The 13,195-nt window shown below is 38.2% G+C and overlaps 1 protein-coding gene across 3 annotated transcripts in view; it reads right to left on the bottom strand.

Moving 5' to 3' along the window:
* Nucleotides 1-13,195, bottom strand: part of ARHGAP24 (Rho GTPase activating protein 24) — a 496,491-nt gene that overhangs the window by 15,684 nt on the left and 467,612 nt on the right. For all 3 annotated transcript variants that reach the window (XM_077765170.1, XM_077765172.1, XM_077765171.1), the window contains 2 exons: nucleotides 5,124-5,256; nucleotides 2,127-2,200 (listed from right to left, as the gene is read on the bottom strand). In XM_077765170.1, the coding sequence (XP_077621296.1) occupies nucleotides 2,127-2,200; nucleotides 5,124-5,256 (207 nt within the window). The remainder of the gene's footprint in view (nucleotides 1-2,126; nucleotides 2,201-5,123; nucleotides 5,257-13,195) is intronic.

The raw sequence follows: 13,195 nt of genomic DNA on the forward strand, positions 1-13,195 counted from the left end.
CAGAATCAACCGTCTTTGTCAAGTAATTTGTGAGCTTCAGATTTATAGTCTATTAAAAAATGAGATCAAACATGGTTTAAATTAAAACCTTACTTGCACTGATATGAAAAATTATAAGCACAAATTGTTTCAATTTATTAGGTGCTAAAGAATAAGAGGCATGAAATAGACTTTTTCCTGAACGGTTTTAGCAGGAGGGAGTGTTACTATAGTCTTAGGCCTTTTTACATTTCCCATCCCCCTCTTCATTTGCAGATTTCATGGTTTACTAACTGTACTGATGACACAAAGGAGAAGTGATGAAAAAAGAATTTATTATTATTTAAAATGTTTTATGTGTTAGTCATTGTGCTAACTTATTAAATTCTCAAAGAACTCTGTGAGGTAAATGATATGATTGGACAGATGAGGCAACAGAGGCCTCAGAAAGGTTAAGAATATTCTCCAAGGACACAGAAGTAACAGGTGGCAGAGCTTAGACTTGAACCCAGATTGTCTGACTCTAGAGTCTGGGTTCTTCACAACTCCCTTGTGACTTAAGAAAAAGCCCCTATTCCACATATTTATTACTGTTATAAAGTCTAAGCTATAGTCAAACTGAAGGATGAAAATCTCAAACTATTATTTCTCGTTTGAGATAGCTGAAATTAAAAATCTGGCTAAATGTTTCTAGAGAAGTTACGTTTTACTATTGAAGAGCTAAAGATTTGTAATATGGTTCTCAAGAAAAAGGCTTTACCCCTTTAACTTGAAGAGATTGTTCCTCTCTCTCATCCAACACAACAGCGTGAATTAGTTCAAAATCTTGGGATAGAACCCCTATGTGTTAATGAGCCTATGTTATCAGTAAAACTGTTTCTTTCCTTTTTTAAATTATGAAACCTAAGCTCATATTTGCTTCCTACCATCTCCAGAAAAAGTTATAGTAGAAGGTTTTGGAATTTCTACTCAGTTACAGTTGACGGTGAACTCTTCAGTGTCTGGCATTAGTCTTAAACTACATAGTTCCCAGTCTGCTGAGCATTTATCTAATCATGACACAAAAAGCATATGCAAATAATATACTGTACTGAATTAAAAATCTGAATTACTTAAAAATAAACTGGGATGCTTTCATTTAAGATACCTACAGTGATGTATAGTACCNATCACCATCTCTCTTTTTTTTAATTTAATATGTGTCAATTTTATATATTTGGTGTCTTCATTTTTTAAAGTTTTTATTTAAATTCCAGTATTGTTAACATACAGTGTAATTAGTTTTGGGTGTACAATTTAGTGACTCAATGCTTCCATACCACACCCGGAGCTCATCACAACACGTACCTTCCTTCACGCCCATCACCTATTTCACCCATCTCTCCCCCACATAACCATCAGCTTATTTTCTATAGTCAAGAGTCTGTTTCTGGGTTTCCCATTCTCTTTTTTCTCATACAAATTTTTTGTTTCTTCAATTCCACATATGAATGAAATCATATGGTTTACTAAACAGGGGCAGACATGGCCCATAGCATCCTAGGTCATAAGTTAAAAGGTCATGAATGAGAGCTTACCAGGCACAATTATTGTCCTAACAGAATTGAATGACAATATTTTTTCAGGGAGTCTTGAGGTAGGAGAGAAATAGAAAATAATATTTATTCAATTTAAAATATAATTTAAATTTAAAAACAACTATGTGAAATGTGCGTTTTCTGTACTCTTTTACCTAGGAGGACACTCAGAAAGGATAAGAAGGCTTCATGAAGACTCATGAGAAACTGGACTCCTGCTAGAAAGTGGTAGAAACTGGACTCCCATGCAGGTCTTTCTCATACCAAGGGAGATGCTCATTCTCTTAAATAAAGGTACATGGAGCAGGTACAAACAACTTCGATGGAACTTCAAGTAACAGATCTTTAGTAAGTAGAAGTAAGACAGACTCAGAAACAATAAATTATAAAACAGAGCAATTTTCGTGGTCAAAGAAGCCTTGAGACCATCCTGTCAAACTTCTTAATTTTACAGAGGCCAACACCAGAGCTCAGAGCAGTCCAGTGATTTTATTCATTGTCAGAAGTAAATTAGTGTCAGGCCAACCATAGTCTTGCTCTGTCTAGTTTTGTCTTTAGGACCATTCTTACCTGCAAATATACTTCAGGAGGTTGTAATTGACCACAGGCAAACTCTTCACCTGCTTTGCTAATTCCTTAACACCCTGAGTAAAAAGAAATAGAGAATAAATGTTACGAAAGGGTTAGCCTTGCAATGAAAGCAAATACAAAACAAGGATGGGGCGCCTGGGTGGCTCAGTCTGTTGAGCGTCCGACTCTGTCTCAGGTCATGATCTCACGGTTCGTGGGTTCGAGCCACTGCATTGGGCTCTGTGCTGACAGCTAGCTCAGAGCCTGGAGCCTGTCTTCGGATTCTGTATCTCCCTCTCCCTCTTTCTCTCTCTGATCCTCCTCTGCTCATGCGGTCTTACTCTGACTTTCAAAAATAAATAAAAAATATTTAAAAATTAAAAGAAAAACGAGGATATAGTTTTTTTTTCATTAGTTTCACATATTATCAGTGAAGAATCCTGTCCTGAAAACTTGCCATGATTACACACAGCATTTCACAAATATTTTTAAAGATGGGGAAAAGTATTTCAAATATTTTCATTAAGTACTATTTGCGGAGAAATAAATTTTAGTGAAGCCTTTTTACCATTCTTAATACTTGCTCACAAGTGATTGAAAAGGGAAGACTGCCTCATAAGTAATAAGGCTATTTGGGAAGAAAGCAGCCTTAATGTAATGAGAGTTTTTCCCATTTCTGGGATGCCCCAAACATAGACAAACACGTGTCTACTGACAAATAAGTCTCTCAAGACGGGCCATGTCTAGGACACCCTGTTTGGGGTGGGATGGAAAATAAACAGTCTACTCTTTCTGGAAATTTCACAAAGGTATTAAGTGTTTTGGTTCTTCTCATTGTAAAACTTCTTCTAAAATGTAAATGTCCCAGAAAAGCTAATAGATAATGTGATCTAATCTGTTCTTCCTGAAAAAGGCCAGATGGTAAATATCGCAAGCTCTGTGGGACATATGGTCCCTGTCTCAACTACTCTACTCTCCTGTTGTGGTGCAAAAGCAGCCACAGACCATAGTACATAATACAGTGAAACTTCATTTATAAAAACAGGCAGCAGTTTCAACAAGAGTGCCAAGAAAATCCAGTGGAGGAAACAAAAGTCTTTCCAACAAATGGTTTGGAGACAACTGGATATCCATATGCCAAAGGACGAACTTGGACCTTTCCTCATATCATAAACAAAAAGTGACCCAATTTGGATCATAGACCTAAATGTAAGAGCGAAAGTTACAAAATATAGAAGAAAATATAGGCGTAAATCCTGGTGACCTTAGTTAAAGCATTCTTGGATGTGACATTAAAAGCACAAGTGACAAAAGAAAAATAGATAAACTGGACTTCGTCACAATTCAAAGGACACCAGCAAAAAACTGAAGAGACAACAGATAGAATGGAAGAAATATTTGTAAATCACATATCTGATATGAGACTTGTAATCTAAACTATAAAGAGCTTTTGCAACCCAGTAATAATAAGACAAATGACCCAATTACAAATGGGAAAATTATTTGAATAGGGGGCTTTTCAAAGAAAATATGGGAGTAACCACTAAATATATGGAAAGATGTTTAACATCACTAACCATCAGGGAAATGCAACTCTAGCTCAATGAGATATCACTGTATGCACATTAGGATGGCTGTGATAAAAAAAGAGACATAATAACAAGTGTTGGCAAATATGTGGAGCAGCTGGAACCTGCACACTATTGTTGGTGGGAATTTAAAATGATGGAGACTCTTTAGCAAACATGGAGTTACATACAGTCCAGCAATTCTGCCTCCCAGATACATATGTCCATGCCAAACTTTGTACATGAATACGAACAGCACTATAATTTTTTTTTAAATTTAATGTTGATTTTAGAGACAGAGAGATACAGAGTATGAACAGAAGAAGAGCAGAGAGAGGGAGACACAGAATCTGAAGCAGGATTCAGGCTCTGAGCTGTCAGCACCGAGCCCGATGTACGGCCTGAACCCACGAGCTGTGCGACTATGACCTAAGCTGAAGTCAGACACTCAACCAACTGAGCCACCCAGGCGCCCCTTCACAGCACCATTATTAGTAATAATGTCCATCAAACAACAGAAACAATGCATGTATTGCAACTGATGAATGAATAGATGAATAAATAAATAAAAGGCATGAAATACTGTGTTTTAGTGTGGATGAACCTTGAAAACAGTGAAAGAAAGTGGTCACAGAAGACAATATAGTGGATGATTGATTCCATTTATATGAAATATTCAGAAGAGGCAAATCTATAGCTACAGAAAGGAGATTAGTAATTGCCAAGAGCTGTCGAAGGTGGGGCCAGTTATGGAGTTTGTTATAGGATAATGAAAATGTTCTAAATATTCTAAAATTAGATTTTGATGGTGGTTGCACAACTCTTGAGAATACAGTTCACCCTTGAACAATGTGGGGGGTTAGGAACACTGACCACCCCTACACTCAAAATAGATGTATAACTATTGACTCCTTTAAAATTTAACTACTAACAGCCTTTTGTTGGCTGGAAGCCTTACTGATAAGTTAAGCAATTGATTAACAAATATTTTGTATGTTATATGTTTTATATAATGTATTCTTATAATAAAGTAAGCTAGAGGAGAGGAAATATTAAGAAAATCACAAGGAGGAAAAATACATTTAGAGTACTCTACTGCAAAAATCCACGTGTAAGAGGACCCACGCAGTTCACACCCATATGGTTCAAAGGAAAGTTTGGCTTGATGTAGTACCTCAATTAACCATTTAGAGGAGCAAAGTGGGAAGGAGTGCTCACTTCATTTATTCAGCTGCACTCTTATTGTTGATAAAAGAGAGGATTAAAAATGGGACCTGTGTTGTGTATGTAATATCTAAACATGTGTAATGTCAATAAATAGAATCCAAGGATTGGACAAAGGGAAATTTATAAATGAAAAGCTAAGAACATTGACCAAAAACACCAACAACAAATTAAGGCTTTTTTAGAAAGAAATACACCAACTTACAGCTTCCTCTTCCTTGCTGAGCAGTTTGGCACAGGACAAAAAATCTTCATACTTTGCATAAGGAATAACTGGTTCTGGAAGTTCTCGGAGATACAGTTTAAGAAGTGACGCCACTGTGTGTACATCTGTGTTGCTGCAGAGATAGAAGTGTGAAGATACTCTTTAGAGTAAACTTTATACCATCTGATATATTCTCTCATCAAATACACATCTAAGAGTCAGGATTCTATGAGTTGCCAATGAAGTCAGTAAGTTCATCTTTCAAGAAGCACACACTTAGGTAATGCCTGTGAAATGCTACAACAGGTGGAGAGGAGATGGATCCGGAAGGACTCTCGGAAGCTTCGGTGTGGTTTGAAGATACTCAGAATTTCTAGCACTTTTCGTTTGTGTGTACTTGATGCAGAAGTGTTAACTTTAGGGGCTCCTGGGTGGCTCGGTCTGTTAAGTGTCCAACTCTTGATTTCGGCTCAGCTCATGATCTCATGGTCATGATCGAGCCCTCCGTGGGGCTGCATGCTGATAACGTGGAGTTTCCCTCTCTCTTTGCCCCTCCTCCCTCTCAGAATAAATAAAAAATTTTAAAAGTGTTAAAACAATGCCAATATACCAGACTCTAAATGAAATATAATACAATTTACAAAAAATACCAAATCCACCTATATATGCATGTATGTATTCAATGTCACAATTAATCACTTCTGAGGTTTAGTTTCATCATTTCTTATTCTTTAGAAGACATTGGTGACTGGTTATAGACATCAGAAGCTTAGTATGACATGTTATAAGTATTTAAGCAGGACTTATTTTGAAGGTGATTGATTTTCAGCATGATTTCATGTCTAATATTCTAAGATAGTTGGAAATCCTTAGAGTCTTCTAGAAAGAGAAGGAATGTACTACCAAAATAAACAATGAAAACACAACCTATCCTTTGTATAATATGCAAAATTTATTTTTATTCCCTGATAACTACCAGAGTGACAGGATAATTTCCTAAAAGATTAACTTATATTTTGTGCTATCTATCTCCATGTTAATCCATGAAGATGGAGAACAGTAAAGACAAAAATGGGTGGATTTTATTTACATTTATTTATTTAAAAATTTTTTTATAGTTTTTATTTATTTTTGAGACAGAGCACGAGTGGGGGAGGAGAAGAGAAAGAGAGGGAGACACAGAATCCGAAACAGGCTCCAGGCTCTGAGCTGTCCCCCAATGTAGGACTTGAACCCACGAATTGTGAGATCATGACCTGAGCTGGAGTCGAATGCTGAACCGACTGAGGCACCCAGGCGCCCCATATTTATTTATTTATTTAAATGTTTATTTAGTTATTTTGGAGGGGAAGGGGCAAAGAAAGAGAGAGGGAGAGAGAGACTCCCAAGCTCACAAACTGTGATATGACTTGAACTAAATCAAGTTGGATACTTAACCAGCTGAGCCGCCCAGACACCCCTATTTTATTTTTTTTTTTTATTTTGGGTTAGGGGGATAGGAGTGTAGCAAAGAAGAATTGGTAGGCAGGGAGTGAAACACCAGTTGGCTCTGAGAAGTGGAAGATTGGTACTGAACAAGGTCAGGGATTCTGTAAGTAACTAGAATGAGCGGCTCACGTCTCACTCCCAGACCATGCTGCAGGAAGTAACCTGTCCCAGAGGGGTATTTCTTGAAGACTGGAACACAGTTGAATTTCCTGCCTCAGTGAATATTCTCGTGCCCTAAGGGTAGCATGGAAGCAGAGTTCACATCACAGAACTACATCGGCTGGGACAATCAGCATCTTAGTTCTCAATTTTGAAATCAAATAGTTGCTTTCATCAGTTATTTCCCACATGCCTGCTCTGTATTGAACATTATAGAAAACACAGTGGCTAGGACCCCAAAGGGTTAAAAAAAAAGATTATTCCAGTCTGCTCACAATTTAGAATCTAGTGGGGACAGGGAATATTAAGTAGATAATAACAGAAGTATATAATTGCAAAGCGTGGTGAGTGGTAATACGGAAAAGTGTTGGGTGATATTTAATAACTAGAAAGGACTAATTAAGGTTGGAGGGCTTCTTTGAGGAAATGATGCATAGGCCACGGTGGAATAATTAACCAAGTGGGAGCAGAAGCACAAAAGAAGTCGTTCCTTATTACAGCAAGGCAGGTAAACAGAGCCCAAAGCGGGAGGGATGGTCCTGTCCTCGAGTAGGGAACACAAAAGCTAAGGGAGAGCCAAGTTCTCGGTGGGCTTGGGTGAGGTTTGCGAGTCGGCAGCATCCTCATGGAGTCTGGGTCTCTACATTCCCCCAAATCAGACGGGGTGAATCCGGAGCTTTTTCAGCCAGAGCGGGCATTTTGTCAACCTTCTTACAGATGTTAAAATAATGGAGGTGATCGGATAGGGCCTGTCTTAGATTACTTTGTTCTTTCATAATTAAATATGTTTTTCCTTTTAAAATTCTGAACTGATAAGCAATATAGAAGTCCACTCAAAGGCTAGTTAAGAAAACGAAAATCACATCTCTGGGACATCTTGAAAACTGTTCCTAACCTCATTAATTCCTCAAATTACTTTCTACAGAATTTTTTATTTTTTATTAAAAACATTTTTTTAATGTTTTATTTATTTTTAAGAGAGAGATTGACTGCGTGAGCAGGGGAGGGTCAGAGAGAGAGGGAGACACAGAATCCAAAGACAGGCTCCAGACTCAGCTAGCTGTCAGCACAAAGCCCGGCGTGGGGCTCAAACTCACAAACCATGAGATCATGACCTGATCCGAAGTCAGATCCTCAACCGACTAAGCCACCCAGGCGCCCCTATACAGAATTTTTTAAAAAGAGTATCAATAGTATCAATGGTAAGACAAGGAAGACACTAGTTCCTTTGTTTTATGGAAAAAAACACTCTATTTCACACATATCAAAGCCCTTCTGTGTTTCTCTTATTATGTAGTGAGGCACCTGACTTTTGAAGGTATAGCCATCAGCAGTAAGAAAACCACAACCTGCAGCAGAATATGCAGTGTAATCAACTATTACAATAAATGATTTGCATGCTTTGATTCCACTCTAATCCAACCCAACCCATGACTAGGTTGGATGTGCTGCCTTCAAAGACAATGACCATTTTGTTAGAATTCTAAGAAGGCACAGAGAAGAATAGGAAAATAAAATACAAAATAAGTATAACTACAATACATGAAGTATGTTATACATCATTTGCATGACTATTTAATAGAATATATACAAATATTTGTGAGATAAATGCAACAATAGATAAGACACATAATAGTAAATAAGATATATATTCAATGAGAAATCTGTTCTAGTGTTTCAGTGACGGACTTTGCATTACATTGACTCTCCCCAGTACACTGTTCTTAAGGGAACTTGCTATTTGTATTATTTTGCTTTTCATGAAGTTGAGCTATAGTACTGAGGACGTGTGAACGCTAGATGGCACCATTGCAGAGTTAGCGTAATCAGATGGCACAAACATTGTGAAGGATGAAAGGCTGCAGAATCATTCTTCATCCACCAACAATTTTCTTAGCACAAGAGCTGCAGTAATGCTCCAAGAAGAGAAATATTTGAGCCATGAATCAAAGTAAGAGCTGTGTATGGGATGACGATTTTATTCCTTCCCTAAAGTGATACGTTACATTCGCTTTGTAGCATTATAGTATACACCTATATATTGTTAGTTATACAGGAACAATGGAGAAAAAAATGATCAAACACTTCTTTTTTTTTAAATTAACAAAGGATTAAGGGTTTTGCTTAAGGATTAAAACTTAAATATATATTACCCTCTTTTTGGGGCCTTATCAAGCTTAGGTTGTTTTGTGGAAATAGACACCTACATTTTCTTGGTGTTCTCATTTTTTGCCTTTGTCCTTTCTTATTGAATGGAAGAAAACAATTGTTTCTGGGAAGACTTCAGCATGTGTTCTAGTTCACCTCAAGGGGCTCACAGTCCATCCGCCCCTGTGGCCAGAACACCAACAACTGCAACATGAAGTCTGGTGTTGGAAAAACCTCTTTATATATCTGCTGCACAAAATGGCAGCCATCTGCATCTCACTGTCCAGCCTATCTCTTACTGAAAACCCACAACTTTGTCTGTTTAATATGTGCTTCCTATGGACAGTCAAGTGAGTACATGCTAATATTATGTGCTAATTGCCCAATGTACGTAGGGGAACGTGCCATCTTTGTCTCAGAGAAACATATTTCAGATTTCATCAAAGTGAAGGGAAGTGACTGTACTGTGGCCAAACTCAATGTCCAATGGAGAATTAAGATACCTAACCTGCTTAACAACAGCAGCAGCAGCAGCGGCGTCGGCCCCACATCTAGATCTGTCTCGCTCTATGTCAGGCCTTCACAGCAGTCCAGTGAGCAGCTCCTGTTACTAACCCTATTTTGGGCACTTGAACAGGGAACCACACTGGTATGAAATTCTTTCCGGCTAATCACTAAGATGTGAGAGGTTTTAAGGTCACGCTCTTTTGGTAGAAATTCAAGACTATTTGTTAATGTAAAATCATTATACAGACCTCAGGTCTCTTTCTCTCTTCTGGTGGTAGGATCTGTTTTCAGAAATTAAAATAAGTAATCATGCACATTCTGTCCAGTGATGCTGAGTACAGGAGCCAGCAGAGCAGGAGATGCCCTGTAGCATGCCCCTTCATTGATCAACATATATTGATATGTTGTTTTGTTTTCATTTTATATTATACTTGGACCTTACTTTTGAGTCCTGCTTCCTCACTTATAGTCTTTTTACCAAACTTAAAGGGAGGATTTAATGAGGCTTTTAAGGATCAACCTAATTTTATAGTTTCATGTGTTGGTCATTCTGGAATCCTTCTATCAGTAATAGTTCCTGAATACTTATGGTGGGCACGGCTTCATGCCACATGCTGGGTGAAACAAATGAACAACATAGATCCTTTTGTTCCTCATGGGCTTATACTACTTAACTAATCACCATCAATACTTTTCCACACCACAGTGTGCCTCATTTTGTTCTACTTTGTAACACCTCTTGTATATTCTAGCTGCTAAGTCCTTGTCAGGTGTGAGATTTTAACAATATTCTTTATAGTTCCTGGAAATCGCCTGCCGTATTTATAATCTATGTACAATATAGCCCTCTCACTAATCTGAACAGGGATAAAAGTAGTCTCACAACAATCCTTCCTTGCTCATCTTCTATCCCCACACCTTCTTCCCTGATAAACAGACTCTCATACCTGGATCAGTCCAAAGGCTACAGTAATTACAAGTATAATGCTACACAGACAAACCTTCAAACTTGTAAGCCTCAAAATTAGAAATGGGAATTTTTCAGGGCACCTGGGTGGCTCAGTTGGTTAAGTGTTCAACTTTCGCTTAGGTCATGATCTCGTGGTTTGTGGATTCAAGCCCTGTGTAGGGGTCTGTACTGACAGCTCGAAGCCTGGAGACTGCTTCAGATTCTGTGTCTCTCTGCCCTGACCCCACTCATCCGCTCACTCTCACTCTCTCAAAAATAGGTAAACATTAAAATTTTTTTTTAAAAAAAGAAAGAAGTGGGAATTTTTCACTCTGGAAACTACGCAAGGAAAAAAATATAATCTGTTGATTTCACTGCATAGAGTGAATTTCCAATGCACCCACATAGGAAATTATTAAAGAGGAGTGCCTGGGTGGCTCAGTCAGTTAAGCGTCCGACTTCGGCTCAGGTCATCATCTCGTAGTTCGTGGGTTTGAGCTGTGTCGGGCTCTGTGCTTACAGCCAGCTCAGAACCTGGAGCCTGTTTCGGATTCTGTGTCTCCCTCTCTCTCTGACCCTTCCCTGCTCATGCTGTCTCTCTCAGAAATTTAAAAAAAAAAAAATTAAAGATATTATGTACACGCACATTGCAATACACGTGCACACACACACAATGAGATGACCTAAAATTTGCTTGGGATTAAGAAAAAAAAATAATGTCATATCCATTGAATCCCTGGGAAAACACATAAGAAACTGAAGGCATTCAACTGAAGTACCAAGGTGAACACTGCTGCCCAATTGTCTTCAACAACATGTTGTTCGTTCCACCAAGTTCACCATGGTATAGGAAAGCACATCTGAAGGTGGTAAGCAGCTTCAGACTAAACTAAATGTTTACAAGAAAAGTCTGATTCTGTTCAAACTTATTTTTTCTATTTACCTGTCAAAACGGGTCTACTTCTCAGCAGTGCCAAACTGGTCCTGTCATGGCTCATTGTTGTTGTGTCACCACTGAATTATATACAAAAACAAGATGGTTGTACCCGTCTGGACTACACTGAATTAGTGCCTGTGCCAAACAAGCCTCCTGGTTTAAAAGCAATGATGATGGCAGAGAACTGCTTGATGGTCTCTACTATGGACTGAGCTGTGCCTCCTCCCTCATTCATATGCTGAAACCCTGACCTTCGACGTGATGGGATTTGCAGATGGAACCTTTGGAAGATGGGGTTAGATGGAAGTTATGAGGATAGGACCTGGTTTGATGGGATTGGTGCCCTTGTAAGAAAAAATACCAGAGAGCTTGTTCCCCAGCCCCTTGTTCCCTTGCACATGTAAGGAAAAAGGCCACGTGAGCACAGGGTGAGAAGATAGCTGTCTACAAGGTGGAAAAGAGAGCCCTTATCAGAACCTGACCGAGCGGCCACCCTGATCTCAGACTTCCAGGCTCCAGAGCTGTGAGGAAATAAATTTCTGTTTTTAAGCCACCCAGTCCATGGTATTTTGTTTTGGCAGCCTGAGGTGACTAACAGAACTCTCAAATCTGCATCTTGTGAGCTTACCTATAAAATCATTAATAGTATTATTAGAGTACTAGGTAATAAAATGTCAGCAGAAAGTTAGAAATGTACTTGCAGATAATGTGACTTACAGAAATATTATCAAATAGATCAATGTGATATAGAAGAAAGTAATTCTCGATGTTGATTGCACATGAGAGTCACATGCAAAGTTTTTTGAAAATACCAATAATTGGGTCCTATATATGCTGTTACAATTGGTATGGTAGTGGGACTTTTAAAAAGCTCCTCAAATGATTCTCATGTGCTTCCAAGGTTGAGAAATATTAATACGGCACATGTATTTGAGGTAGAAGACTTCTAAGGAAAGTAGGCAGTTCTGATATGGAATGGTCACAAGGACACAAGTTTAAATCTGGCCACTCTCTTACACACTGGAGCCTACTAGTTGTGCATGTGTCTGTCCAGTGTTCCTGATGGAAGACAGGTGGGAGAAATGTTGGTCAGGAGACACTGGTAAACCAAATTGTCACATCGACCTTTCCTCTCCTACTTCTAGAATTATTTATGTGTATAGACGTATGTGTGTATAGACTCTTCCCTACAATGATAGCTAAACACATATAAAGAATATCTGATGGTTTGATATACAACCAATATAACACACACATGAGCACCTGCATGCATGCACACATATGTGCCCACACACACTTACATGTATATAAGACACACAAAGTAACAAATAAAATACTCCATTGTGTAGCTCTAGGAAGAGATTCCTTTGGACAATATGAGTTTGGTGATTCCAACAATAGACCCCTCAAACAGAAAGTAGCTCTATCCTCAAACTGGAAAAAAAATAAGGGATATTTATTTGTTTGTTATTTCTGATGATATTTCCCTTAGTTAANTTCTTTACCAGTCAACTCCCCAGTTTTTCTTCCTCTGCTGGCCTCTAAGTGCTATTTTCCTAGACCTTATGCACACTCTCTAAGTTCAGCTATCACTTTTCCACAGTGACTACAAAGTATACTTTACCATTTAATTCATAGATGTTCCCTTTCATACTTTGAACTTCATGTAAACACAGTTGGATAAAAACAACAAAAACCTTGGCAATAAAAGTAATCTTCCTTTACCATTTTCTCAACCATGGATGCATCACCAGTCATACAAATAAGCAAGAAACCTAGAAGTCAGACAAAATTTTGCTCCTTCTGAGACCCAAAATCTGACTGTATTTGGTGATNGAAAGTCATAAAAAATACTGGATTCTCTATATTCTGATGTAAAATCTT

The sequence above is a fragment of the Crocuta crocuta genome, unplaced genomic scaffold (genome assembly GCF_008692635.1).
Source record: "Crocuta crocuta isolate KB4526 unplaced genomic scaffold, BGI_CrCroc_1.0 scaffold134, whole genome shotgun sequence".
Taxonomy (NCBI): domain Eukaryota; kingdom Metazoa; phylum Chordata; class Mammalia; order Carnivora; family Hyaenidae; genus Crocuta; species Crocuta crocuta.